The 27,969-nt window shown below is 39.9% G+C and overlaps 1 protein-coding gene across 1 annotated transcript; it reads left to right on the top strand.

The window, feature by feature from the left end:
- Positions 1-85: 85 nt before the first annotated feature.
- Positions 86-27,918, top strand: LOC139709835 (serine/threonine-protein kinase ULK4-like). Its single transcript, XM_071621798.1, has 26 exons — positions 86-333; positions 1,368-1,507; positions 2,122-2,284; positions 3,315-3,416; positions 4,550-4,633; positions 5,798-5,876; positions 6,544-6,691; positions 7,295-7,452; positions 8,293-8,548; positions 9,548-9,796; positions 10,810-10,856; positions 12,176-12,254; positions 13,065-13,250; positions 13,693-13,854; positions 14,431-14,613; positions 15,509-15,636; positions 17,764-17,903; positions 18,684-18,805; positions 20,163-20,271; positions 22,015-22,161; positions 22,793-23,021; positions 23,526-23,680; positions 24,015-24,184; positions 25,327-25,425; positions 26,756-26,938; positions 27,766-27,918. Exons 1-26 carry the CDS (start codon positions 96-98, stop codon positions 27,916-27,918), a joined length of 3,909 nt encoding a protein of 1,302 aa, XP_071477899.1. The 5' UTR covers positions 86-95.
- Positions 27,919-27,969: the final 51 nt, after the last annotated feature.

Here is a 27,969-nt window from a genome sequence, read left to right as displayed (position 1 = left end):
AAGTGTTTACTGTATTTTCGCCAGGAAGAGAGCCACATTGTATCTCTCACTTGACAAGGATGTCTGGGCACACTGACTGATTTCACCATCGCATCATGGAAAACTTTATCCTGTACGATGAAATCAGACAGACAGAGAAAGCCATCATATATAAGGGTCGAAGGAAGGGATCCGTTAACTTTGTGGCCATTCACTGCGTGGAGAAGGCCAAGAGACCGGAAGTGACCAATCGTGTGCGTCTGACCCATGAACTCGACCATCCCAATGTTGTGGAATTTTTCGAGTGGTATGAGACAACAAACCACCTGTGGCTTATTGTGGAGCTCTGTACTGGTGAGGTTATGTTCGATATGGTTTTTCTCGGTTAATCAGTTATTTTTTCTCCTCTTTAGTGTACAAATGCGACAGCCTGCTCCTTTTTCTTTCTTTCTTTCTTTTTTTTCTTGAAATACTGCTTTTGTAATGTGTTGTGATGCTTGAAACATTTTACAAGTTAAGTTTACCCCAGTTGATCAAATACATTTATGTGCCAATAGCACACACAATTTCTCATTCTAGAATTTTGATGTTAACATTCTCTTAAAAGTCCACAATTACCTTCCCTCAAAACTTCCAACTTTGACATTTTCACCATGTATTTATTGGTTTGTTTTGAAAAAAAAGGTGAAATACAAATTTGCACTTATCATCTGCTGGATCTATCTCCTTTCAACTCATTTGAAAATGAAATGTACCCCAGTTTTAGGACTTTCTGCATAGACCCCCTTCACTCATGCTGTTTTTATTTCACCTCTTTTCTATCCTCTACCTTTGTTTTGTTCCTGATCTTGTGTGATGTCACCTCCCTATCAATTTCTATCCTTTACAGGTTGCCCTCAATGATCCCTGGGATCTCCACTGGCCCTACCTCTCCCTTTGTTTGCTCACCCCTTTGCTTTGATTATCCCTCCTTACCAGTTTGACTCCCTGCCTATAGACACCTTACCTACCCCTTTTGTTTCCTTTGTTCTGTGTTCCTAGCCCCTCCCAGACAGTGCATGTTGTATGTAGTCCACAATGTGTCTGCTTACCCTTAATGTTTGTCATTTTGCCTCTGACAAAGATTCTGCTAGGATCAAAAGCTCAGGCCCCCTTTGACTCCACTTCACTTTATTACAGGCTCGTCACTAGTGGGAAAGCTGTTTTCAGCAGCTTTTTCTTTTACTACATTTATTTGAAGATCATTCAATCCCAGTTATTTTGATAATTCACCTATTTGCCGAGGGTGCAAAAGATATAATTCATTTTAATCATGATGAAATGTTTAGCAGTGGATAAGTGATCATGTTACATAAATTGGACCACATGCATATTTTGTATTTATGCAGGTGGGAGTTTGGAGCTAATTTTGTCCCAGGATGGCCACTTCCCTGAAACGGCTGTTCGCGAGTTTGGCCTGGACCTTGTCAGGGGACTCCATTATATCCACTCTGTGGGAATGCTCTTTTCTGACTTCAAGCCAAGCAAAGTAAAGAACACATATGATATTCTAATGCATTCCATTAAATATGAATCACATTTTATATTCTAATTAATGCATTCTTTGAATACTTAAAATAGTTGTCAGAGTTAGTACATTGTACGTGTATATGTAGTTTGTGCATTGATAGAGGGCCTCATGGCTGTATTGTATGTGTTTATCAGGTTGACTGCATTCATCAAAGATTGGTATGAGGTATGATTTCAAGTGAACTTTTAGTTCTGCCAACTCAGAATTGGAAGATAATGTGATACATGTACACATAATTAATTGTGTCCCATATCATCATTGCAATCAAATATCATCAAACTACAAGTAAATAATATGCTTAGTGTCAAATGTTTTTGAAGGATTTTTATTGTCACATTTTCTTGTGCAGCCAATTGTAAAGCAATTTTAAATGTAGTATTGAAGATAAAACAAAAGGATGAATGATACTAGATGTGCTGTGTAGATTCATTTGTAGGATTTTATTTCCTCTTGACACCATGTACATTATAATGTGACCATTAGTGATCAATGAGGAATATCACGCTATCATCATGCAGGAAGTGATCTCTCATGGACAGAGCTCTTCTAACTCTGTAAGTGTTGTTTTCTAGATCCTGGTTGATAGCTCGGGGACCCTGAAGTACGACGACTTCAGCCTGGCACGCCTTGAAGGGGAGAACCTGGAAGAGCTGTTCGAGATGACCCTAGCAGATGGTGCCCAGCCCTCGGAGCAGGCCAAGCAGACAGATGACAGTATCAACAAAGCCACCCATGGTAAGCCATGCAGAATGTTATTGGGAACTACCTCCTTGTGGATGCTGTCATGCCCCTTTATACCTTAGACTTTGCTATGCCGTCTTTTAGAGCCTCCACGTAAACTTTAATGAAGTGCACGTGTACTGATATCTCAATTGCGTGAGATTATTTGTGGAATTCAAAGGTTAATGACTTTGCCGTGAATGTCAAGTGTCATGGTACATCCCGTAATATCGAACCCCTTTTCAGGCATGATCATGTCAAAAAGAAAATGTTCAGAAGCTGTTTTTCTCTCTCTTTTTTTTTCCCAATACAAAATTTGTCAAGGTTAATGTTTGATATGTTTGTCCTTGTCTTTTTCCTTGTATGAAAAAAAAAATGGGTGGGATAACTTTTTTGATCCATGAATTTTAGATATAGGATAGAAGGATTTAAACTTTCACACGTCAAACTTCTGCCCCTCAGGCTGCCAGGGAATGACATCTTTGCATAAATGATACACTGATCACAAGCGTGTAAAATGAGTGGAGAATGCATGCACGCAATGGAGGGCTTTGCTTGAGAAATTCAACAGGTATTACAAACATGTATGGCATATTTCTATCACTGCGTTCAGATGATCTCCCGCTCTGCAGGGAATGTCCCATTTGCCAGGACTTTCCCCAGCAATCCCATCGTGTTAATGCTCGGTGGGACATTCCCCACTCCCCTGGCAAGCTTGTCGAGTCCAGCAACAAAATTTTGGCTTGGGACTGACCTTGATCTCTCACGCATCTGTTTTCCTCATAAGTGCGCATGCTCGAAATGTGATGGTGAAGAACTACTATTTGCAATTGCGCGCCCCACAGTGCCACCTACGGTGACCTAACACACAGCTGAAACCACCAGCTGTGATTTCAATGCACGTGTGGACGGTCGACCGTAAACAGATTTACACCACTGTAACTCTCCAAACTGCCCCCGCAAAGTGGAGGATTGTCTGAATGCAGGGATAGTCAACCCTCAGTTTCACGTAGAAAATACTTTGAATGTCTTCCCATGTCTTTAGGCTGCCCAAACTACCTTGCCCCTGAAGTACTCCAAGGTGAACCTCACAGTATTGCATCAGATCTCTGGGCCTTAGGCTGTCTTCTCTACGAAATGTACACAGGTACAATGTAACGCATGATTTCATACTTAATGAGAATTTTTTGATTACTTTCAAACATTTCCTACTCTGTTGCCATTTTCTCCTTGCAGTGTTCATTTTCTATAGCAGCTTTCATTGCAGCGACGCAGTTATAAATGATCATGTTGCTCAGATTTGGTCATGGGTTATGAACTTCTAGATTAATATTATGTCAAATGCACCAAGAGTAAATGTGACAAATCTGGCAATCTTGCAGTTAATGTTTTGTTTTGCAGTAGTCCATCTTTCTATACATCTGTCTGTTTACTTTGATGTCTTGAGAACAATTTGATTAGCATAATGTAATTGTACGTACATAGCAAAGTGATTGGATTTAGGGTTGTAAAATCTTAAGTTTAAAAAAAAAAAAACGAGCAATACAGATCAAGTAATGTTGGAATTTATGCATCAGTAGAAATAGTATATGATTGACTTTGATAGGAATTTAATGAAATCGCAATTACAACAAAGCAGTTATTCATCAAATCTTGAGTTTGATGCATCTGAACTTTCAGGTCAGTGCATGGGGCTGATTTCTTATAGTACGTATACTTTTTAGATATTTCAAAATCACTGGAAGAAAGTTCATTTGGCTAGGAACAAGTACATACAGTAACAGCAAGGGACAAGGTTATTGGTAGGTCTAAGAAGTGGTAATGCATGTGTCAGTATTTCTTTATTCTGCATTTGTGCAAACTGTAGACTGGACTTCCTGGAAGACGTTTTCGGGTTTTGTTTTGTTTTGTTTGTTTTTTTAATCTTGAGTCGCCAAGTAGCTTTTTCTCCAGCACAATAAAGGACATCTCTAAAAACATCTTGATATTAAAAACTCTGAAGTGATTATGTTGAATTGTTGTCATATTCTCTCTTTTTACTTTTAAAAATGTTTCTAATTGTCTGCAGTGAATGGATGTTTATGGTGGTATAGAATGTGATACAAAAAACATAATAAATTGAAAGACTGTTTTACATAAATCTATGTTTTTATGTAATTTTAAGTATGTATTCGTACAATCATGCCATTCAAATTATGTCATATTTTGACAGATGGTTATTTTTGCTGGTTTTGGTCACCTTCCCCCCCCCCCCCCCATTCCTGATAATCACCCCCTCAGGGCAACCCCCTTTCCATGATGATGACTTTTCCAAGCTTGTCGAGCAGATCATCACCAAAGACTACCCTGTGCCAAAGGTCAAAGGTTTGTGTGCATGTGATCTGAAAACCATTTCATGTCCATTTCATTGACCTATCTATTGAAGTCTATTGAAGAAAAAAAAAATAGCAACCGTGCTTGTGCCAAAAAAAGTAGTTATCCATCAAATTTTAGCAAAGGTATTATCTTTTAATGTAAAAACCCCCCAGGTTTTGGAAAACCTGTAACTGTTTAGATTTGGCACAATCCTCCATGAAGAGACTAATAGATATTCTTGATATGAGACTTATTTATTTATTTATATATTCATATAGATATATATATATATATATTTATCTATTTATTTATTTACTTGTTTGTTTATGTTTCATCCTAACATGTGCTTCACAAAGCTATTTGCTTTGCAGCAACATAGTTGGGACAATATTTTGTTAATAAAGTCTGAGTATAGTTTTGGCACAGCAATAGAAAACAGCAAGTATAGCTTTACTCGTATTAAATTACACAGGGTGGTTCACGAGGGGTTTCAGCATGTCACTGCAATGTGCTCAAAATTCTTGTGCAACATCCTCAAAAGCCAGCAACATGTGCAACATCCTGAAGAATTTGCAACAAAGCTAAAAATAAAATGTATTCAAACTGGTGAAAAATCTGTGCAAAACATAAGAAACATCAAACTACTTGGTACTATGATATTTGTTTGCGAAACATGAGAGAGAACATTGAATGTGAGCAGCACAAAGAGAGCTGCAAAATATTGCGTACTACATGCTCGTGATGTGCGTTCCGAGCACATACAATTTCTGCAATATTCTCAGATTCTGAGCTTGCAACATGCTCAAATTTCAAGTTGTGGACCTCCCTGATTACAGTGTATGTGCACTTATCATTTATGTAGAATTATATTGTGGTTATGTACTGTACATTAAAAGAATGGTTCAGATAAAGGAGCTTGTGAATTCTAAGTGCACTTTCGGCAAAGCTTTTGAAAAAGTTATCTAAGGAACTTCAATTTGATTATTAAATCTCCATAATGATATTGAAGAGTTCTGTGTCTAAAGTTCATAATTAAAGCTGTAGGCCAATTTCTTAGAGATCCAACATATACATTACTCTATGATGTCTTATATGTATTTAAAAAAAAAAGAAATGGACAGTGATTTACATAATATCTGTATATATTTTTACATGTCTATGCATTTGTTGTAGGGCCAAGATTAGCCACCAAGCCAACACCAGACTTTTGCAGTCTTATTCAAATTCTCTTACGGAAGGATCCATCCAAGAGGTATGTTTACCCCAAGAAGGTACCTTTACACTCAACATCAACACATATCTTAAGAAATCAAATATCTCACTTACATGATGAAAATGGATGTACAATGTATGTGTTCTTTGTATAAATGTCTATGTGTACACTTTGCAATGAAATATTATTATGTCTGCTCTCAATGCTCCTTACATAAAAAAGGGGAAAAAACTAATAAACCCAACATTTTCAAGAACATGATAATGGTTAAACTATAAATCTGAAGACATCATCCAATTCATTTCAGGCAGCAATTTACCAATACATAAACCTTACACAAGAACAAGTTTTATATGAAAAATTAAGAACTTGCTTGACTTATGCTACATTATGTCTGCCCACAGACTTGACTACGATTTCACTTGTTTAACAAGTTACTGTTGCAAATGCACATAATGATAATGATAACAACAAAAATGTTAATAATCATCATCATCATCATCATCATCATCACCATCATCATCATCATCTCAAAGAAGAAATGCTTGTTCAGCAGACTGTATGATGTCTCCTTCATTTTATCAGACTCACCAAAAATACATTTTCCCCTTCCTTCTTCTCCTTCTTCATCATCATCATCTTCTTCGTCTTCATCTTTTTTTTTTCTTCTTCTTTGTCTTCTTCTTATTTTTGGTTTGTTGCAAAGGGCAACGTGGCATGACCTTGTAGCCCACCCGTTCTGGCAGGGGAAGCTTCAAGTGAGCGATGATCAGAAGAAATCGTTGAGCGCCACCGACGGGGATGTTGACAAGAGCAGTATGAGTCTCAGTGCCAAGACTCCGGAGGAAATGAAGGTCAGGCTTGTGGGCAATCCTGAGGGAGTCTTGTAGAAGTTTTCACAATTCAGATGTGTAAAACTGTCATCCATATACATGTGGTCGGTTGGATGGTCGGTCAGGCAGTCCGTTGGAAATCTTGCGTCGCGCACTACTACAGTTTTGAGATTAAATTCAGGGTACATGATGACATTGAGGTGTAGATGTGCATGTCATGTTTTTTGTGTTTGTCAGAGAAAGCGTTGCCATTGTAACCACAATTTTCCCAAACCTTGTGGAGCGAACTATTTCCACAGTATTTACGCAATTTCAAATTTGATATGCATAATGACCTGTAGGAGTAGTCATGCAAGACACTCTTTGTGCTTGTACCCAACAAGGCATTTCCATGGTAACTGCATAATTTCTTAACAATCTTGTGGAGAGAGCTACCTCAGCAATTTTGAAGCAGTTGAAATCAAATTGATGGATATTATGACATTGAGGTATAGATGTGGAAGACCTGATTTTTGTGTTTGCCAGACATAGTGTTGCCATGGTAACCATGCATAATATTTTACCATTTTTACTTGGTTGGATGAAGCTAATCATATATATACACCTGTATCGGGTTCCACACAGAATGTGACCCTGGTGACGTTGTCCACAGAGGGAAGACCAGTGTCATCTGCCCCGATTCCAGACCACCTGATGAGGACTTCGCTCCACTCGAACAGGCCAGAGTCGAGGCCGCAGAGCTCGCCGGATGCAGCTAGAAAAGAGCCGCAGTTCTTATTAAGGTACAGATTGAGTTTCCCCACTGGTCTGACACAGGAAGAGATAGAGAAGAATGTGATGTCTTGCATCGAGCTGAGAAGCAGAAAGGCACTAATGTCATAGACTTTGTTCAGTACTAGCACCCTTCTTGTCCTAATAGCACATTGTGATGAGATGAATAAACACAGACTGACTGAATGAGCCCGTAAATGAATGTGTCCAATTTCACTCATTTTATTTCTTTTATCTTTCTTTAAAGGGGATGGCTAGTAACTGACCAGTGTGAATCAGTGGGAATGCTGGAGGATGATTGTTCCAATCCTTGTGGGATTCATTTAAGAGTACACTATATATCTATTCTTGTGTGAAAATTATTTGCTTCAAAATGGTCTCATATTCAAGTAATGTGCAGTTTAATGTTTCCAGGTAAGCGTCCCTGGTCAGTGACGGGGCATTAATCTGCACATTACTTGAATATGAGACCGTTCTGAAGCAAATAATTTTCACACAACAGTAGATATATACTGTACTCTTAAATAAATCCCACAAGGATTGGAACAATCATCCCTCAGCATGGGCCACTGATTCCCACTGATCGGTTACTAGCCATCCCCTTTAATGAGGAGCCAGGCATGTTTTCCAGCTTATTCTAACTATTTGTTTATTCCTGTTTATTCTAACTATTCTAACTATTTTGCAGTATTTGGTATGTAGATCGACCACTATGTTCTATATGTTTGCAATATTCTCCTTCTAGCTGGATATCATGTATCATTTACAATGTAATTTTGTTATATTTGATGTATTTTTAATCGAGAAATATGAAAATAAATTGAAATTGAAATTGAAATTGAAATTTTCAGCTCCCGTCCAAGGACGTCTCCAGCGGTACCCCCAGAGGACCCCATTGAGGAGCTGCCGCCGTCCTCCACGAAGAAGAAGACGGCGGGGAAGCGTAAGAAGAGTGATGGTGGCGGGCGTGGCACCGGTGGTGGGATCCGGAGCCAGACCCGCTACCAGCAGGAGAGGAAGATCTCCCACGAGGACTCGCTGGATGTGGACGTGACCATCTTCACCCAGTGGGACCTCGGGGTCAGTCCGATTGTTGACAACCCAAAGGTGGGTGTCCTTCCTGGACCATGGACAGAGAAGACAGTGGTTACTTTTTTGCAGTGTTTTGTTACGGTCTTTACCCAAAAATGCTGCATGGATTCGTGAAAAATACTGTTTTTTCCAAATTGTATTATTACCCATGTCTATGGTAGAAAAGGTAAAAATGCAGTTTTGTATTTCCACCAAAAATATGCCTTTTGAGCCCTCAGAATACTGCACTGGTGTTTACAAGGTTGGCATGCCTGCATAGATTATAGATTTAGAGTTTAATGGTCATGGAGCCAATATTTTGAAGGAAGTAATGATTTTGAATCAGGATGAGTGAATAGATGATTTGTGTTGTTTCTCGATCTCCTCTGTAAGTAAAAACTGATATCTAACCTCATTCAAAGAGACCAGGTGAGAGAGGTGGGAACCAGCCTGAGATTAAATCCTCTAATCCTCATAGTCCTGATTAGATTATCCCAAGAGCCTTTGATTGGATTATTGCACCAGAGTAACAATGAGCAACTTGCATAGTGGTCAAATTTAGCTGGATATCAACCAAATACCAGAGTAGTGCATTGTAGTTTGGTAACTTATGGAGGTAACACATCAGCTCGTAGGATATTTAATTTTTGAATATCTTTCTCTCTTTTTTTTTTTAAGGTGGATTATATCTTTCCCATGCCGTGATGTCTTTTTTTTTTTTTTTTTTTTTTGCTAATGAATACTAATCTATCAATTTTATTTCAAGAGTCAAATGTCAAAAAACAACAACCAAACAAAAAGTGATTTGATTTCTGGTAACAACATCTTTGCTTGGTATGGCTCACTCTTATAGTCAGACATAGAATCATTCATTGGTTCCTCTATTCTGCATATCAGTTTTGAAATATTGTTATATGTCTCTTTTCCACCCTTGTGTAGTTTATGTTATAAGCTAAAAGAAGTGATGACCCTGGATATAAATGTGAAAGAGCTACCACATTTTGAAGATGCTTTCACCCTTATACTGGCTAGCAGATCCAGAAGCCAGCCTCACTCAAGTTTGACACTCGAACCCTGGGCATTCCCGTGCACAGTATGGAGAAGCTGCACAAGATGAGTGAATCAGCCATCCAGATCTTTTTTGGCAACGTGGCCGACTCTCTCGGCAGCAAGGGCGGGGACAAGTCGGCCGGCGCCCAGCGCACCAAGCTGCAGCTGCTGAACTACGTGGGCACGATCTGCAGCAACGGCGCCCTCGCACGGGCTGTGGCAACCTCCAAGCTGGTAGGTGTTAGTAGTGGAGAATCATTCAGCTTATTTGTTGGTATTGATCATGCATAGTAAGTAACTTTCTTTTGCCATCTTTCCATGCCATGCATATACAATAGTTGAATAATTTGGAAATTGGCTGTCTTCTCCTTTCTTTACTCCTCTTCTTCTTTCTCTTCTTCTTCTTCCTTCTCTTCATCTTCCTCATTTTATTCTCTCGCTTCTTCTTTCTCCTCTTCCTATTATTCTTCTCTTTATCTTCTTCTCTTGGTTCTTCTTTATCATCATCATCTTCTTCTTTGTATCTTTCTTCTTTCAGTTTCCTTCTTCATCTCCCTCCTTCCATGCCAAAAATTCTTGCCAATAGTGTTTGTGTGTGTGAAGCATTAGGAGCTTGTAGGTATGCAAGTGCCATGATGTAAGCCTTACTAGGATACATGGTATGCATACTTAACTGATTGGCTGATCATATTCATGGGACTTTAATCTTTTAGATGTTGCCTCTAGGATTTTTATGTTGACCTTTTGTAAGGCAAGACCATCTTTGAGGTGACCTTCGCAGAAACATACACTGATATCAGGGTTGTTGGAGCGCTTTACATACGAATGTTAGTGTAAAAGCTGCAACTGTTGCTCTTCGTGCCATAAGGGATATTATTTTGTGTTTCATTTTCACTCAAAGTTTTAAGTCAAATTCTAACCACACTTCTTGTGTGGTGAACATATGCTACATTAAGATATGTCACCAATCACTAGACCCATTGCTGCAAAAGAATTAGTTAATTTTTGTGTAGTCCACTTCCTTTTTTAGAATCTTACTGTAGATCCAGTCTGATATTTGATTTCCAAGTGATATTTTCAATTGATATTCAGTACAGGTGAACTGTATTGTGGGTTTAGATGAAAAAGGGTATTCCTTAAAATTTGTGATGAGGTAACACCGTGTTACTTCTTTCCACAACTTACAACTGTTGTCACGTGTTACACTTGTTCATCCATGTTACATTTGTCTTTCTTCTCTTTGGCAGATACCGTGCCTGCTACAGCTCCTGAAACCATCTCAGCCACTTGAAATGTGAGCATTGTTTGGATGTAATGTGGCACACTCTGAGATTTCAGAGTTTTTTAAAGTATTGATTTCTTCTTATGAACTGATGTATCTTGCCAGATGCCTACCCGCGGTATTTTCATACTCAGATGGTGGGCCTATAAACCGGGACCATTTCTACGTAGCCATGGAGGAGAAATATAGTAGATTCGAAAAAGAAGAAATAAAAGTGGAAAGAAAATAAAGATTATTGGAAAGACAGAAAAATGTTCCACTTTGGAAACAGTCAGTCTGGTCAGTTTTCCCTTTGTTTGCATTTATAACATGTTTAAAAAGCTACATCACTTCAGAGATCCCTTGCATTTATCCCCAAGTTGATTTACATCCTTCGAGTTTGTAATGTGTGTGTGTGTGCGTGTGCCTCAGCCCTGCTCACAATTGGCTTGCCCATTTCAAGTCTAGTATTCTGATAGCAGTGATTAATTTATATTTAGTACATAAACAGGTAGATATCAAGCATAGTCTTGTCATATCCCATCAGAAGAGACGGGGGAGAGGGAGAGAGAAGAAAGAAAGGAAAGTTTAGTAATGAAACAACACGTCATTCAACATTTTTTCATCGTGAAATAGGACCACATGCCATCCTGCAAACTACATCTGCAGAACCAAGAAGCCATGAAGGGAAAGGTGATCGGCGCTTTTAGAACCATACAGCTGTAACTGTGGCTTAATACCTCTGTGCGCTCTGTTTGCCATATACATATTTAAACCCTGATCAGGCCGGGAGTGGGGTGGGGGACATTGAATTTTCATCATTTTTTGTACACGATCAATGAAAAATTGTGAGATTATGACATGGTCAGCTCACTCATTTGCATATTCATATCCACTGTACAAGAACTGTTTTGCAGAAATGTACAAGAACTGTTTTGCAGAAATTAGCAAAACTTCAAAATTTCACAACTTCCTTATTTTTCATCCAAGTTCAGTCAAGTTTTTGCCGTTGAACTCATAAGATTTTACTCTTTTTTTCAGACTAACTTATTTTTGGACTGAATTTCTCACATTCATTAACATATCAGCACAGTGGGAACCATCGAGTAGTGCAATTCTCACCTTTGGTGTGCAGGGTTTTTGTGCATTGGCACATAAAGAGTTAAATAATCATGAAGTAAGCAAACATCATCATACTCAGCAAATTACAGTGTAGGTGCCGATTGTTTATACTTACAAATGTGAAAATATTGGGTTGGTAATTTTAGCAATGTTCGTCAAGGTCTTGTACATGTACATTTGTAGGTTACCACGTACAGGAAATCACTTTTCGAGTGTCCGTTTGTTTGCAGCCGATGCCGCTCTGCCAGAGTATTGGGACTGATGGCGCAGAGCCTGGACGAACTTCCTCAAGACCTGCCATTTACTGAGGTAGCGAATGTGTTGGTTTCTCCTCAAATTTGGGCTATTTTCATTTGTTGTTTGTGTTGTTTATGTCAGGAATACACATAAGTTATGAAATGATATGCATCTGACAAAGAAAAACCAGCAAACTTGGGTGTGACTGCTCATAAATCATAGTGTCATATTGTCAGGATGCTTTCTTTCTTTTTTCAAGCACTAAAGGGAATTCATGTACAAACGAATGCTTTTAGCAGTCTTCATATTTTCATGTGAGCAAAATCCTTTCAAGGACACTTTGTTATGAAAAATAATGGGTATGTGACTGGTGTTCATGATGAATAGACCGTGGAATAGTTAGCCTTTGATTTCAGTAGATGTTAGTAGCATATGAGTGACACCTTTCTAACACAGATACCCACGTTAACAGACATATATTTGCAAATAGTACACCATTTGTGAAAAGATGTCACAAAGCAGTTCTGGCATCACATCCTGTTTTATACTTTTACTTTGTGAAATGACACAGGCAATTGTAGCATCGCTCCCTGCTTCGTACCATCACTGTAGGATCCCTCCACTACACTGCATTTGCTCTGTGACTTTTCACCTCATCTTTTTCCTTCTTTTGTTTATTTTTTTTTAAATCCAAAATATAAAGCAAATATACAGTGTACTCTGCCTAATTGCGAGTTCCTTGTTAACAATTTGGTCCACAGTGCCCATAGCTTTAACCAGAAACTCTCAAGGCAAAGTACATTCATATATATATCATAGTTAATTATAATGATTCTGTGTGCATGTATGTAAGGTTTTATGGTTTTTCTTTTTCTACCACAGGTGATCACAGCTCTAACAGAGGTCCTCAGGGACAACAACCGCAACTCCAAGCTGAAGCAGAGCGTTGTCCCCGCAGTCGGTGAACTACTCTTCCTGGCGGCCACCCACGACCAGGATGGAACATCGGAGCCAACCGTGGTGCCCACCCTCACCTACACCATGATATCGCGCTGTCTGCGAGAAGGGGTGAGCAAATTATTTGCACAATTATCTATTCTCATTTTCATTTTTGTGTACCCAACATGATGGTAAAGTACAACCATGCTAAAACAGGTGTTTGTTGAATCCAAGAGGAGTTTGGTCAATTTATCCAATATATGTATATGAAGGCATTCAAGGCAACTGACATTTTTGCAGTTCAATGCAAGAAGTATTATCTAATTTGGGGGCTTTTTGTGCAAATTGCAAATGCACAAATTAGTGAGCAGTTGGTTAAGTACTCAGTGAAAGTACGTTAAATGGGTGGAGACATTGTGCAAAGTGAAAGTGGATGATTTACTGAACTGGGTCATTACTGATGAGTACAAGTTGAATAATGATCTTTAGGGAATATCTCATGTGGAATGCACTCTGCAGCATTTGTTTAAAGATGTTCCTCCACCCTTTTGTGTGTTTTTGTTTATTTCAGGAGGATGCCTTTGTTCAGCACTTTGCAGCCAAGGTGGTGGAGAACGTGGCAGCCACAAACAGTGGCCACGGTGAGAAGTTGGCCACCGGGGAGGTCGGACACCAGCTCTGGCATCTCTTCACTCACTCCATGGCGGACACACCCAAGATCTGCTCCATCTCGGTGAGTGGTTTCCTGCCTCTTAATTTACACACAGAGTGACAATTCATCGATCTATTTTGTCTTTGGAGACATTCAGAAAGTCAATATGATCTCATTTGAATCTTCATGACATGAAAGATTGTGAATCTTTTGTGTTATGAGAGCATTTTTCATACTTTGTTGAGAGGGGTGTACTTTCATTATGCGCAATGATTATGTTTGCACTGTACAAATATTAACTTTTTTTTTGTGGAGTAGGTTGCCCAAAGGACAAGTACATATACTACAACTGCATGTGTAGTGTTGCCATACTTTTTTCTTAGCTAGGCTATTACTGTAAATGATATAGTATGCAAAGGGAATTTTTGAGAAGAAGAATATAAGTAGAATATTTGAGAATGGGTACATGTAGATGTTGCTCATACAAGAGAAATCCTGAAATGATGCCGCCACAAGAAGTAAGATGTTGGCACCTAGATGAAGCCAAATGAAGGCTTGGATTTGTATCTAGCTCACACTATAGATGAAACTGAAATTGAGACTCTACGGACATTGAGACACCAACTGTTCTTTTTTTTTTTGATTAAAACTTGACAGGCCCTGTCGAGAATCTGCCGGCATTCCGTCACCATCTTTCAGAGCATCATCGACAAGGTGGGCCTGCCCAAGGTCCTGGAGGGGCTGGCAGTCAACATCAGCCGCGTCCAGCAGGCCCTGGTCACCATGTTTGCCCACCTCTTGACCGAAGGCTCGCACATTCAGCGCATCACTCAGGACAGGGTAAAATGAACAAATTCCTTCCGCAATGGTTTAACCCTGTCTGTGCTGGGGACTTTTGACGGTGTGTCCAATACTTTTGGGTCTTCTGTGCCAATCAGCACTCAAGAGCACTCAGAGTGTTAAGCTACAGAAAGATGCATTCATGTTCACATGCACAGAGATAGAGAAGTAGAGACAGTGTAATATTGCATCATATCCGTACAAGACACTCAGAGCTGATTTTGTGTCTTGGTTTTAGTGTTGAGTCCACAAGTGGTACTGCATATTTCAAGCCCCTTCTTTGGATAAAATTCCTGTTTTGGCTCGCTCTTTATTCTTTGTGATGACAAAGGTGTTGAGTTTTCACTAGGGGCTGCTCTACGTTGTGCGTTTTGATGATCAAGATTGGGCCACACGTACTGTGGGGAGAACAAACGATGCATGTATGAGAATCGGCAGTAAAGACAATTACTCATGTACATATGAATTTGTGAAATGCTTAATTCTGAGACCTACGTGGAAAACACATGCAAAATTGTTCCTTTGTCTTATAACTTTATGTATGCTCAAATGTGATGTAACCTTTGTGACACATCAGTTTATTAATCAAATTGACACACACATGCAAATTCTATAGAGTTCTTGCCACACTTTTCAGTAAAGATTATGTGGTCCCTTTGAAGTTTGTGTCAACTTTTTCTTTTTTTTGGAGGGGGGGGGGTTGCATTTGAGTACATTTTGAGTACATAATTGAGGTTTCCTGTGCACATTGTACAGAAGAGCATACTACCATTTGCAAAATTTGTCCAGAGTTTGCACAGTAAAGTGAAGAATCCCTAAAGGAGCCTACTGCAGTTAGTTCACATGAATTCTCAAGACACCAGGAATACCACCTTTCCCTGTCTCACACACACAGGAGTTCTGTCTCCACATTATGAAGCTGGTGGAGAGCCCGTCTGTCCTCATCCGTGCCAAGGCACTCCTGGTCGTCCTCGAGATCATCAAGAGCAGCCCAGAGATGATCATGACCTGCTGTCAGGCCAGGTAAGACAAAAGTTTTGTTTTGTTTTTTTATCATTATTACTATTTAGTAATTTCCATTTTCCATAAATGGAAAGCAGAGTAATACAAAGAATAGTAGTATAAACAAACAAACAAACAAACAAACAAACAAATAATCCTGAGATAGAATATGTGCAAAGGCATTGTATGAAAAGAGAACAAAATACTGTGAAAGTGGATATTTTCGCGCGACTAATTTTTCGCGCTTGGCCGGATAAGAAGAGATTCGCGTGTTTTTAATTCTGCGGAATAAAGACATCACACACAGGAACATATAGCAAGCAAAAATATTCGCGTGCTTTTATTTTCACGCTAGTTTCTGGTTGCGCGAAATGCGTGAAAATTTCCACTTTTACAGTATACATGAATACAGAGGAATTGCCCATTCAGCTGAATCAACAATGATACTGCCATTCTGCCATGGGGTCCTGACAAAATAGACACTTCAAAAGATATTCATATGAATAATTAAGTCAAAGAAACCATACATACACAAAAGTGGAGTCTCTTCATCCCTTCCTCTCTTTCACTTTCCTCTCTCTGTATCCCTCCCTCTCTGTCCTTCTCTTGCTTTCTTTCTTTCTTTCCTTCAACTTTTGTGGAATAACTGACTCTGAGCTGACATGAGCAGCTTGCCAGGAGAAGTAAAACTTCCTTCCTGGAGCTAACATTATTGCAACACCACTGCATTGAATATATATTCAACAAGTTTTGAACTGTAATCTTTGGATGCAAAATTATTTTTTTATGCCTCTGCCACGAAGTGGTGCCGGAGGCATTATGTTTTCGGGTTGTCCGTCCGTCCGTACATCCGTCCGCATTCGTTTATGCGATGGGTGAAATCAGCTGAAGGCCAAGGTCAAAGGTCAAGGTCAAATCATGAAATTGTGTCCGTTTATGCGATAACTCAAGAATAGATCCAGCAAATTTCACCAAACTTTGTCCAAGGATGATGTATGATGGGACAATTACTTGATTAGTTTTCTGAGTGAAATCAGAGAGAGGTCAAAGGTCAAAGATCAAGGTCAAATCCTAAAATTTATCTGTTTACGTGATAACTCAAAACTGGATGAAGCAACTTTCACCAAACTTGTTCCAAGGATGAAGTATGATGGGGCAATTAGTTTTTTTAGTGAAATTGGCAGAGGTTAAATGTCAAAAGGTCAAGGTCAAATGCTAAAAATGTTGCATTTTCCCCCATATCTATGCAATGCCCAAAGGTATTTTTTTGAAACTTAGTGTAGACATGTACTACTGCGTAAAGATTTCTCCAGAGAGAGTTTCATGTCATAAGGTCAAAGGTCAAAAGGTCAAAGGCCAGGTGAAAATGTTACAATTTCACTTTTATGTGAAACTGTCATCACACATTGTGAAGACATTTTACTATACACTTATTGGGAGAATCATGCATTATGGCGGAGGCATACCAGTTGCCATAGCGACATTTCTAGTTTTTAGATGTCATTGTACATTCAGTCATGGAGAAAGGAGACAGTTTTATTCAATTGTCAAGAATAGGCATACAAAACAGCATTGTATGATTGTAGTAGTAGACGGAGAAGTAGTGGTAATAGTGATGATTGTAGAAGTGATAAAAGTAGAGGCATTAGTTTTGATAATGATAGTGTTAATGGTAATAGTAATAGTAGTAGTAGTAGTTAAATAGTAGTAGCAGTAGTATAGTAGTAGTAGTAGTAGAAGTTTGTAGTACTAGTAGTAGCTGTAAAATAGTAGGAGTAGTAGTAGTAGTAGTAGTAGTAGTAGTAGTAGAAGTAGTAGTAGTAGTAGTGGTAGTAAAACTTTAGTAGTAGTAGAAGTAGTGGTAGTAATAGTAGCAAATAGTAGTAGCAGTCACAAGTGGTTACGTTGTAGTGGTAGTAGTATGGTTGTTGTGGTAGTAGTTAGAGTAGAGGTAGTTGTAGTGATATTGATTATAGTAGTAGTGGTAGCAGTAGTCAGTAATAGTAGTTGTTGCTGTTGGCTTTGCTGTAGTGAAAGAAGTAGCAATAACAGGAGCAGAAGTATTGTTTATGATGGCATTAGTGATAGTACTTATTACAGAAAATGGATTCTTAACCATCTACATTGCATCCACACCTCCCATGGCAGACTCATCACGTACATGGAGCGTGACATCCGGCAGCAGATCTCCCAGGGCAAGGGGGAGGGCCGCGCCCAGTGGAAGTACATGGACCAGTGCCTGACCGTCCTCTCTGACCACCTGGTCAACTTGCTGCCACAAATCCTAGGTATGTGGCCACTCTCTTTGCTTACTCTGTTAGTTTTGCTCATCTGTGCAAGGGTTATGCATTCAAAACAGTGATATGAAATACCTGCTGATTTTAAAATATCTAGCTGTAGATTCTGATAATGGGGATGGAGAAGGGGGGAGATTTTTTTTTATCCTAAGGAACAAAATGAATGTGTAGATAAGGTTTTATTGATGTCCAGTCACTTGAGAAATGAACACCAACTAGAGACACTGGTGACCGTGAGTGAAAAAAAACAAAAACAACTGACATGCAGCCAGGTAGGAATGAATCCTGAACAGCAATAATCGAATGTGTGAAGGTAAAACAACTTTTGATCACCTAAAGCCCCAGTCACATATAAACATGGATCCTCAAGGATCTACACGATGATCCGGGGAGTTCCATGATAGTTTCACCCTGGATGGAGCATCGAGGAGCATTGATGACTGTACACACGGTATCAACATGGCAGCTACAAGGATACTGCCGGAACAGCATGGCATTTACATGGCATCTACATCGCGGCCACATAGACCATCCTGGATTTCTCTGTCAACGTAGCAGTCCCGGAATGATGCCGGATGTTTTTGACCTCCAAAAGTTGCCTTGTTGGCCTCCCGGATGTCCAAGGATGCCCAAGGCGTCAACACGGATCTCTCCCCGGATCACTCCGGATCAGATCCGAGTTGATCCGGCATGTCTATGTGACTGGGGCTTTATAATTGCAGGCCTTTGCAGACAGTGTCTTAGGTACAGTGTTTTTCCTATTCATGGCAGGTGATGCGGAGAGCAGCCTGGCAGCCGTCTCCGGCCGCAAACATCCCTCCACCGTGCAGGCCAAGCAGCTGAAAAGCAGCCTGCCTCTCGTGTCTCTGGCTCTCCATCTCATCACCAGTCAGGTATGTAGTGGGTGTGGTAGGGGATGTAGGAGGGTGATAGTAATGGTGGTGGGAGGATGATAGTAGTGGTAGTCGTGTTGGTAGTGGTAGCGGTTGTTGTGATGGTTAATAGTGGTACCATAGAGAGATAGCCTGCTCCTTGTTATTTCTCTAGCTGTCTATCTGATCACCAGTCAGGTAAAATTATGTGGAGGTTTTGGCAGGGGTGGTAGGAGGGGGATAGTAATGGTGGTGGGAGGAGGATAGTAGTGGTAGTGGTTGTTGTGTTTTTGTGATGGTTAATGGTGATGACATAGAGATGTAGCTTTCTCCTTGTTTCTCTGGCTCTCCATCTGATCACCAGTCAGGTATGTAGTGAGTGTGGCAGGGGATGTACATAGGAGAGTGTTAGTAGTGATGGTGGAAGGATGATAGTAGTGGTAGTGGTGTTGGTAGAGGTAGTGGTTAATATGATGATAATGGTGGTAACGATACGTAACCTGAACCGTGCAATGGAACAAAAACTTCAAGTTAATTGTGATTCAAGCACAGGAGTCAATGGAAATTGGTGTCATCAGCCATGCACTATCCATTTTTGCTCAAACAAAATTGCACAGCTGACAAGCCACAGTGTGCGATGGTACTTTTATCTAAATGTCACGTGATGGGCAAGCGACCAATCGGATAGCTACATTCTTTTTAGGTGTTGTATAATAGTGGTGGTAAGGGATGATAGTACTGTGGTAGTTGTGTTAGTAGTGGTAGTGGTTGTTGTGATGGTTAATGGTGGTGACATAGAGATGTAGCCTGCTCCTTGTTACTGTAGCTGTGTTGATAGTAGACTGTGGTGGTAGTGTTAGTAGTGGTTGTTGTGATAGTTAATGGTGGTAATGAGACATGGCGTGCTCCATGTACCTCTTGCTGTCCATCTGATCACCAATCAGGTATGTGGTAGGTTTGGCAGGAGTGGTAAGGAGAATCATGGCAGTGGTAGTAGGTTTGGTAGTGGTAGTGGTTCCATTTTTTTTTTTTTTGTGGTAATGATAATAGTGGTTTTATTCTGACCGAAGTTGTGTAAAACAGCAGCCATGAATATTCCCTTATGAGTGTACACTACTGCACCGGTACTCCGCACATGAGATCAGAATTTAAGTGGAACTGCCCTCTTTTAAACTACCACTCACGCATGATTCTGACCATAGGCATGTAAAACAAGCCATGAATATTCATGAATGAGTGTACTCCACAATGCAGATGCAGCACACATTCATTTAAACATCCATTAGCCTAACACATACTAATAGAGGTAATACCTCATGACTTGAATTCTTAACATGTTTTTGTTTTTGTTTTCTCTCTCTCTCTCTGTGACCATCAGGTGTTCCGACCAAGGGTGGTTGGGGAGAAGTTCCTAGCAAACATTGGAGCCCTTCTAAAACATGTCCAGTCCATGGACAGTGGCGAGACAAATATTGAGCCTGCTGTAGGTGAGTTAAACTTTAGGAACACATCATGATTCAATTCATCAATCGATCCAAAAAAAACCACCACACAAACATTTCTGTAGTTTAGTACTGTGTCTGTTTATTGTAATCTTTGTTATTTATTGCTAGTGTTTCAGGAGGGAGTGCAAAATAAATTTGCTGAGCCCTTTCTTGTTGATAGGTAATTATTTGCTTCTGTTGCACAATTTTCAAAACCATCTTTAATTCCATTTCTTTTTTTTAAGTTACTCTTGAATTGGCAACACTGTAGAATCTTAGAGTTCAGGTTTCTCTCTTAAGTTGGCAAATTTTCATCAATGTCTTTGTAACTTTGTGCACATTTTACCAATTTGGCAAGTTCTGTCTAATCTGCCTTCAGTGTAAGATATGCAATGAAATTCAGTGATGCCAGTTTATTGATAACATGAAAATAATTTGAGCCATAAAATTCTCCCAGAACTTGATGGGCTAAGGGTTGAGATGAGGCCTTGATCGTGTTTTCACAGAGATTTGGGATTTGAAAGGCCACGTGAGCTATGGATATGAATTTGCTTTGATGTGATATGATTTATTTGTTCTGTGTGTGGCATATACATATGTGATATGACACATTATGGTTATTTTGTGCAAATTCAGTAATGTTCATTGCACACAATACACTTCTGTGATGTAATTACCATGGTATAAATGCTACACGTCAGTTGATAATTGATCAAAGGCATTACAGTTTATATCTGAGGGTATCATCAGAATTGTACAACTACTCACATGATATTATTACTCGTATCAGGCATCTTAGCTGTGGTTCTTCCAAATTGTATTCCCCTCGTCGTACGCGTGGGATTACGCGCCAGCAGGAGAAGAGGAACAAATTGTCCATATTCCCCGCTTTGGCAAACGCCTATGGGATTTGCTTGTTAAAAACGAGGGGAATATAGCATCCGGGCACTTGAGCTGCCAGTGAGGAAAATTTGCTGTTGATGATAGTTTCTCGCGGAGTGGTTTTGCGTCGAAGGGCAAATTTCCATAGGTTAACATTTAAAACTAAAGGATGATCGCTGTTACTGTGTAAGCCAGGCTGTTTCTACACGTGCCGCATACCCGAGTTTCGCGACAGAGGGCAAATTCCCATAGGTTAACATGTAAAAATAGAGGACGATCCCTGCGCCTATGTGAGTTGGCTGTTATACGCGTGCCGCGTACCTGAGCTGTGTATAGGGATGCAGCGTGCAGTGTGGTGTAGAGCTCGAGCTGGCGCCGAGTGGAAAATTGTTACCGTGAATTGGGAAGTTAATTGTAAAAAAAATTACATTGTAATGATTTATTTTGCTGCTCAAGATGCCTGAAATGGGTAATAATGATGATATGGGCTGTCTACTTTCAGGGGATACGACATTAATTGTCCTCACTAGAATTGTATTGCCCTCGTCTTCGACTCGGGCAATACAATTCTAGTTCAGGCAATATATGTCGTGTCCCCCTCAAGGCCAGTCCATATTATATTGATATCAACCAGAGAGAAAGAGTAATACAATGAAAGAGGAGAGAATGATAAACTTGAAATTTAACAATCCCCCCCTTCAATGTTTATCATGATATTTAACAAGTCGTGCAAGTGTGACATTAATGATGGATGGGGAGGTCTGCCGTTCATATGATGAGCTGTAACTTGCTGAGAGTTGTAACCTACCTTGTATTTAAATCCGCCTGGCACGTCATTGACCACACCCACCCATTCACCCACAGGCATGCTGGCCATCGTGGAGTTCAACAACGTCATCCTGTCCATCCTAGAGGCGGTTGCCCAGCACCCCGCCCTCCTCATGGAGCATCATGTGGAGGTCATTGACAGCATCCTTAACCCCCTGGCTGCACTGGTGGCTAGCAGGAATGGTGGGTAGCAAGTCATCTTTTTAACCAGTTCCATACAGGAACCTGGTGGCCTGTGTATTAAGTATATGGGGAATCCAGAAGTTTGTATAGAATGGGTTAATTAGCCTATTTGAGTCTTCTTCAATAGGGTATATGATATATCATCCTCAACCCCCTGGCTGCACTTGCCACCAGCAGAATGATGGGTGCAAAACTGAGTGAAATCAAAAACATTTTATGATTACTGTATTCATACACTGCTTTCCTAGATTGCAGTTCAAATCTGTGATGTGGTACAAAAAGAACATTGGATATCTAAAATCCCCGTTGCTCACTTGAATATGTTTAGCTCATGCTGTACACTGATGAAAAAAAAGGAGGATTGTGAGTCAGTTTAGGAGAGCAAACAGCTTTGATATACATTTTCTCTGACGAGTACTTGCCACTGTAGTGTACTGTTGCCATAGGTGTGCTGTTCATGGGAACTCACAATCTGAATTCACACATACTGGTGAAGGATTTGCAACAAACATAGTTTATGGCTACAGATTTGGGAGACAAAGAGTTCGTAGGTCTTAGGCTGCTCAGACTTTTCTTCATTTTCATCCCCCCCCCCCCCTTCTCTCATGCTCTCCCTCTCATGGGTGCGTAGACGAGACCCGCATGTTCTGCGTGCGCCTGTTCGCCGAGATCATGTGCCTGTTCCTGAACCACGACAACCTGACGGAGGACGGGGCCGTCACCAACCCCCAGCTGCTGGCCGAGGTGACGGCACAGACCCTGCCCCACCTGGGTCAGCTGCTGCTGGACGCCGACCCGCTGCCCCTCTACGGCCTCAAGCTCATGCTGGCCCTCATCGAGACCAGTCCAGCCTTCATCAGGTGAAGGGAGGTCAGGGCGGGGCAGACCTGTCACTCATCACGAGTGCTCGCCTAGGACCTTTATAGAATGTTTTCCATTAAACCATTGCACTAGCCATTTGGAAATTGTGATACTGTACCTATGTACCAGTGCACCAAATCTGTTAGACCTTACTTCAATAGTGTTTTTGAGAGTGAAGTGACAAAAACAAACAAAAAACAACAACAACTGCACATCCCAGTGAATGGGAGTTAGTGACCTTTTATACGAGTTCTGGTTTCATAGAAACAAAGCATTTTTGCATTGTAACATATATTAACCTGTTGAGGACGGACTGAGTTTGCTATGACATGCATTTCCCAAAGACACTTGCCCAAGTATTCTCGAGACTCATCTTCAACTGGTTAAGTTAAGATTTGTTATATTGTTGAAAACAGGATGTCAATATCTATCTTATCCATTTATTTCTTCCATATTGAAGCCCTTTTGTATGTTTGATTGTATTCTTTTCTTTCATGCTGAAGAAAACTCGAGGAGCTGGAGCTGGTTGCTGTGCTATTCCAGGTGTTGATTGACCACCGCAACAGTCCCACATGTAGCACTGTACGTTATGTCATCTCCATTCTTAACTGTGTCATAGCGGATGCCGACACTGATTTGCAGGAGTTGTATAACCAAGGTAAGACCCACATGTATGCAGTTTTTTGTGGCAAACTTACAAATTATTATGATACACAGACACCATTTTTTGAATGCCTCTTTGAGTCTTTTGATACAATGATAACAATACTTTAAAGACACTTTACTATTACTGATAAAACAGGACACAACATTGGTCAAGCAAAACTCATTTTAGTCAATCATCGGGTACAAGATAAAACTCTTTATGCAATTCTACTTACTGGAGGATGACATTTCAATAAATGTAAGACCAAGAAAAGGTATGTTCCATTTGCAAAACCTTTCAATTGGAATTTCTTCATTTTGTTGAATGAACATGCATCATTGTGCAGGCATCCAAGACCACGTGAGCATCCTATTTGAAGACATCCAGCGGATGTACCCTGGTGCCGAGGAGGGCAAGGTGGACTCCAAGGCGCTGAACCTCCTCATCACGGGACTCTTGGACCTCCTCCACTGCCTCCTCAAGCACCTTGCCAGCATCGTCAGGAATGTGCTCCATGTAAGACTCGATTGAGATGGGTTTTTTTTTTGTTTTTGTTTTTGTTTTTGTTTTTTTTTGGGGGGGAGGAGGATTTAGAGGATCAGGGAAGAGGAGATGGATGGGGTGGGGGGATGAAGGGGTTTGTCTCGGAGAAGATTAAGGACAATTTGTTTCACTTTTAACCAGTTACTTTAAACCATTGCTTTAAAGATGATGATAAATTGTACAATATACTCTTGCTTATCTAAAGCTAGTTCTTGGAATTATGGAAAATTTCATGTGAGTTAGCACATGAGTTAGCACAAATTTTCGTTTATGATGCGCTGATAAGTCTGTTGATAGTCACCTATTTTTTTCTTTCGCGTCATGTTCTTTACAGGGCTGTACATAATTTGAATGTTTTAATTTAAATCAGCATTTACTGCATGAGGATGAAAGCATGTGCCGGTTGATTATTTTCATTCCCTCATATAAATTTTTGTTTCAAAGTTGAGAATTTGTTCAACCTCAAGAAAATTGCATTGAGGCAATGACTTGATGTAGAAATAAGATATTTGTATATGAGGTTTGGGTAGAGCCTGTCCCCTTTAGCTAAAATTGAAAGGTAATTTTCTACATGAACACTAAAGAGGAGTCTTATGTTCCATAGTCTACATGAAGACGATTGAGGACATTTCATATTTTTTTGTTCTGTGTCAGCACTCTAAAAATGTCAACCTGAAACTTCACACATCATCATGATGAATGATGATTGGTAAATTAAAGGAATACTTTTCAGTTTTTGGAATTTAAAGTACATGTAATCAGTGATTAACCTTTTACAAGCTTACATTTGCCCCTAAACTATTTCCATCATGTTGCATTACTGTACATGTGTCTTTTTTATGTTAAAAGTCAAAGTTCAAAGTTCAAATTTTATTTCCATTCGACATAAAATCATCAAACAATTCATACAAAGAAAACACATAGATACAAATATATGAATATCAAAAGAAATATACACACATACACAAAACAACAACAAGAACAAGAGCCGATGCGTAAATTCATGTGAATGGGGGGTCAACAGAGAAGAGCAATAAGCCTTGTAAATCGCTGACCCCATGTTGTTTCCTCCATGGCATGTAGACAAATATTCCCCCAATATTTCTTACCTTCAGGCCAAAAAATCAGGGGGAAGTGCAGACACTCAGGGTGCTGAGAAGATGCTGATGATGAACAAAACTCTGGTGAACAATACGTCCATCATCATCCGTCTGGTAGGTGAAGGAGATGGCACTTGTACAGAAGAATAGATATAGTTATTTTTTGCAATTTTGCGAATTGCTGTTGGACCGCAAAATTTAACAATACACAAAAATGTCACCATGTGCCAGGGTAATAGTGCACTTACCATAGCTTCGTTGTCGATTCGCGTAAACAACATTTAGTGAAAATGTCCATGACCTCCTCATTTCCGAAAATATCTGTACATGAAAGTGATAGCTTATACAATATGCTTTCATTGCCAATCAGCATGAACCCCATTTAACTATTCATTAAGAAGAATTACTTAAAGGGTGTGTACAGTTCTGGTCGAGGTGAGGATTTAGCTTTTTACGTTTTGCGAGATATTCAGAAACCACTCTATGAGATGTCAAAGAGCATGCGATTCTAAGGGGTATCAAAAGTTTATTTGATGAAAATTGGTTTTGAAATGGCTGAGATATCCAAAAACAAGGTGAAACAAAGAGATCCTAATAAAGTTGTGGCATGTCGCCTTTTATTATTATCACTTTTTCGGATATCTCAGCCATTTGAAAACCAATTTTCATCAAATAAACGTTGAATCCTTCTTAAAATTACATGCTCTTGCATATTTCATAAGAAGTTTCTCATTATCTCACTTAAGAATGTTCAAAACATGAATCCCCACCTCAACCAGTACTGTACAGTCCCTTTAAGTCTATCTTATCCCCTAACCCCTCTGCATCGCAATCTTTTATGTATGAAAATTTCATGTTGTTACACAGTAGTCAGCCTGTCTTGCTTATGTCATGGCTATGTCAACAAACAATAACACAAATGGTGACAAAAGATAGAAGAGCTTTGCAAGTTACAACAAAGTGCATTAAGACGCAAATGGTTAACAAAGAAGTATACATCCTGGTGAATAAACAGCAACTCAATAAAACATTGAGTTACTAATAGTGGAATGAGACGTACAATACCTTCTGACAAGGTATACAATGTACAATCAACTTTGCCTAAAGTCGAGTCCAAAAGGACTAGGGGTTAAAATCTGTCAACTTACACAACAGAATTAACACATTCATATCCATCTGAGGTACAATTTTACCTCAACTTCACCAATTTTTTGACTTGCATGAGGTAGACATAAGCCTGCCGCACACTATACAACTCGTGACTATGCGACTGACAGACTTTGGATCCGAAATAATTCACAATAGCCTCAGAACAAACATGCTTCTTTATTTCAGATCCAGTCTGTCACTCGTATAGTTGTGAGTCGTATAGTGTGCGGCGGGCTTTAGATGATGTTGACTGTACTTAGTCTGTCATGCTTCCTTTGGTTTTCCTCACACCTAGCTGTGTCACCGAGACCGGGACATACACACGTCTGCCTGTGAGTGCTTGTCCCTCATTGGCCAGCTGTACGGAGGGGAATACCCCAACTCCTTCTCCTCCTCCAATAGCACCTCCCTGGCCCACGCCCTCAAGACCTTCGAGGCCAAGCGGCAGAAACTCATCCTGAGATACATCAAGAGAGTGGCAAGTGTCGACCATTCTGACAACGTGATTGCACTACTGAGTACAGTTTGTGTGTGTGTGTGTGTGTGTGTGTGTGTGTGTGTATGGCCAAGTGTGTGGTGTAATGCATTTGTTTGTGTGTGTGTATACAATAGATGTGTGTGGTGTAGTGTGTTTGTGTATGTCTGTGTGTGTATGGATATGTGTGTGGTGTAGTGTGGTTGTGTGTATGTTTGTGTATGGATAAATGTTTTGTGTAATGCATTTGTTCTTGTGATTTAGTGTAGAGTTTGAGCATGTGCTGTGCAAAAATACTACACTCTAAAAAGAACATTTTCTGGTTACTGTGACTCATGATGAATATTTGTTACATTGTACAGTAATACCAGATTGAATTGCCATCTTTGGTATCATTTGATTGAAGTGAATGAATATCACTGAAAAAGGAAATGTATTTAGGCCTACTGATAGAGAATATTGGAATAACACAGTTGATAAGCGAGCCATCCACACTCACTCAGTGACTAAGGTAATGGTTAATTTCCCTGTTTCAAGATACATACGGATTACTTCAATTTCATATTCAACCTATTTCCTATTTCTCAGTGAAGAATGCATACCCTTGCTGAATGTAAATGAAGTAGAATAAAGTATGATAGCCAACTTGAATTTGTAAATAGAATACAGTTAAACACACACACACACACACACACACACACACAACACACACACACACACACAAAATAAAAAACAGTGATCAGTTTATGGAAGGTAGAATCTAGGCCCAGTAAATGGAGATTATACATCTGATGGCGTAAACACTTAGTCCACTTTCTATATGCATGCAGGTGTCCACGGAGGTCCAGCACACAGAGAGATTGAATGCAGAGGGCGTTGTTCTAGTCGATGCACTGCGGGTCATGATGCAGACGGCGAGCTCACACGCCGATGTCGCCGTCTCCTCACTCGCCGCTGACATCTTGCGCATCGTTGATGGTTGAGAGAACTGTCATTATGTGATCCCACACATGTAAAATGTGACAGACCCCTAT

The sequence above is a fragment of the Diadema antillarum genome, unplaced genomic scaffold (assembly GCF_040938485.1).
Source record: "Diadema antillarum isolate AM-2024a unplaced genomic scaffold, OU_Dant_1.0 scf00000038, whole genome shotgun sequence".
NCBI classification, from domain to species: domain Eukaryota; kingdom Metazoa; phylum Echinodermata; class Echinoidea; order Diadematoida; family Diadematidae; genus Diadema; species Diadema antillarum.
This window is presented reverse-complemented; position numbering and strand designations above follow the sequence as displayed.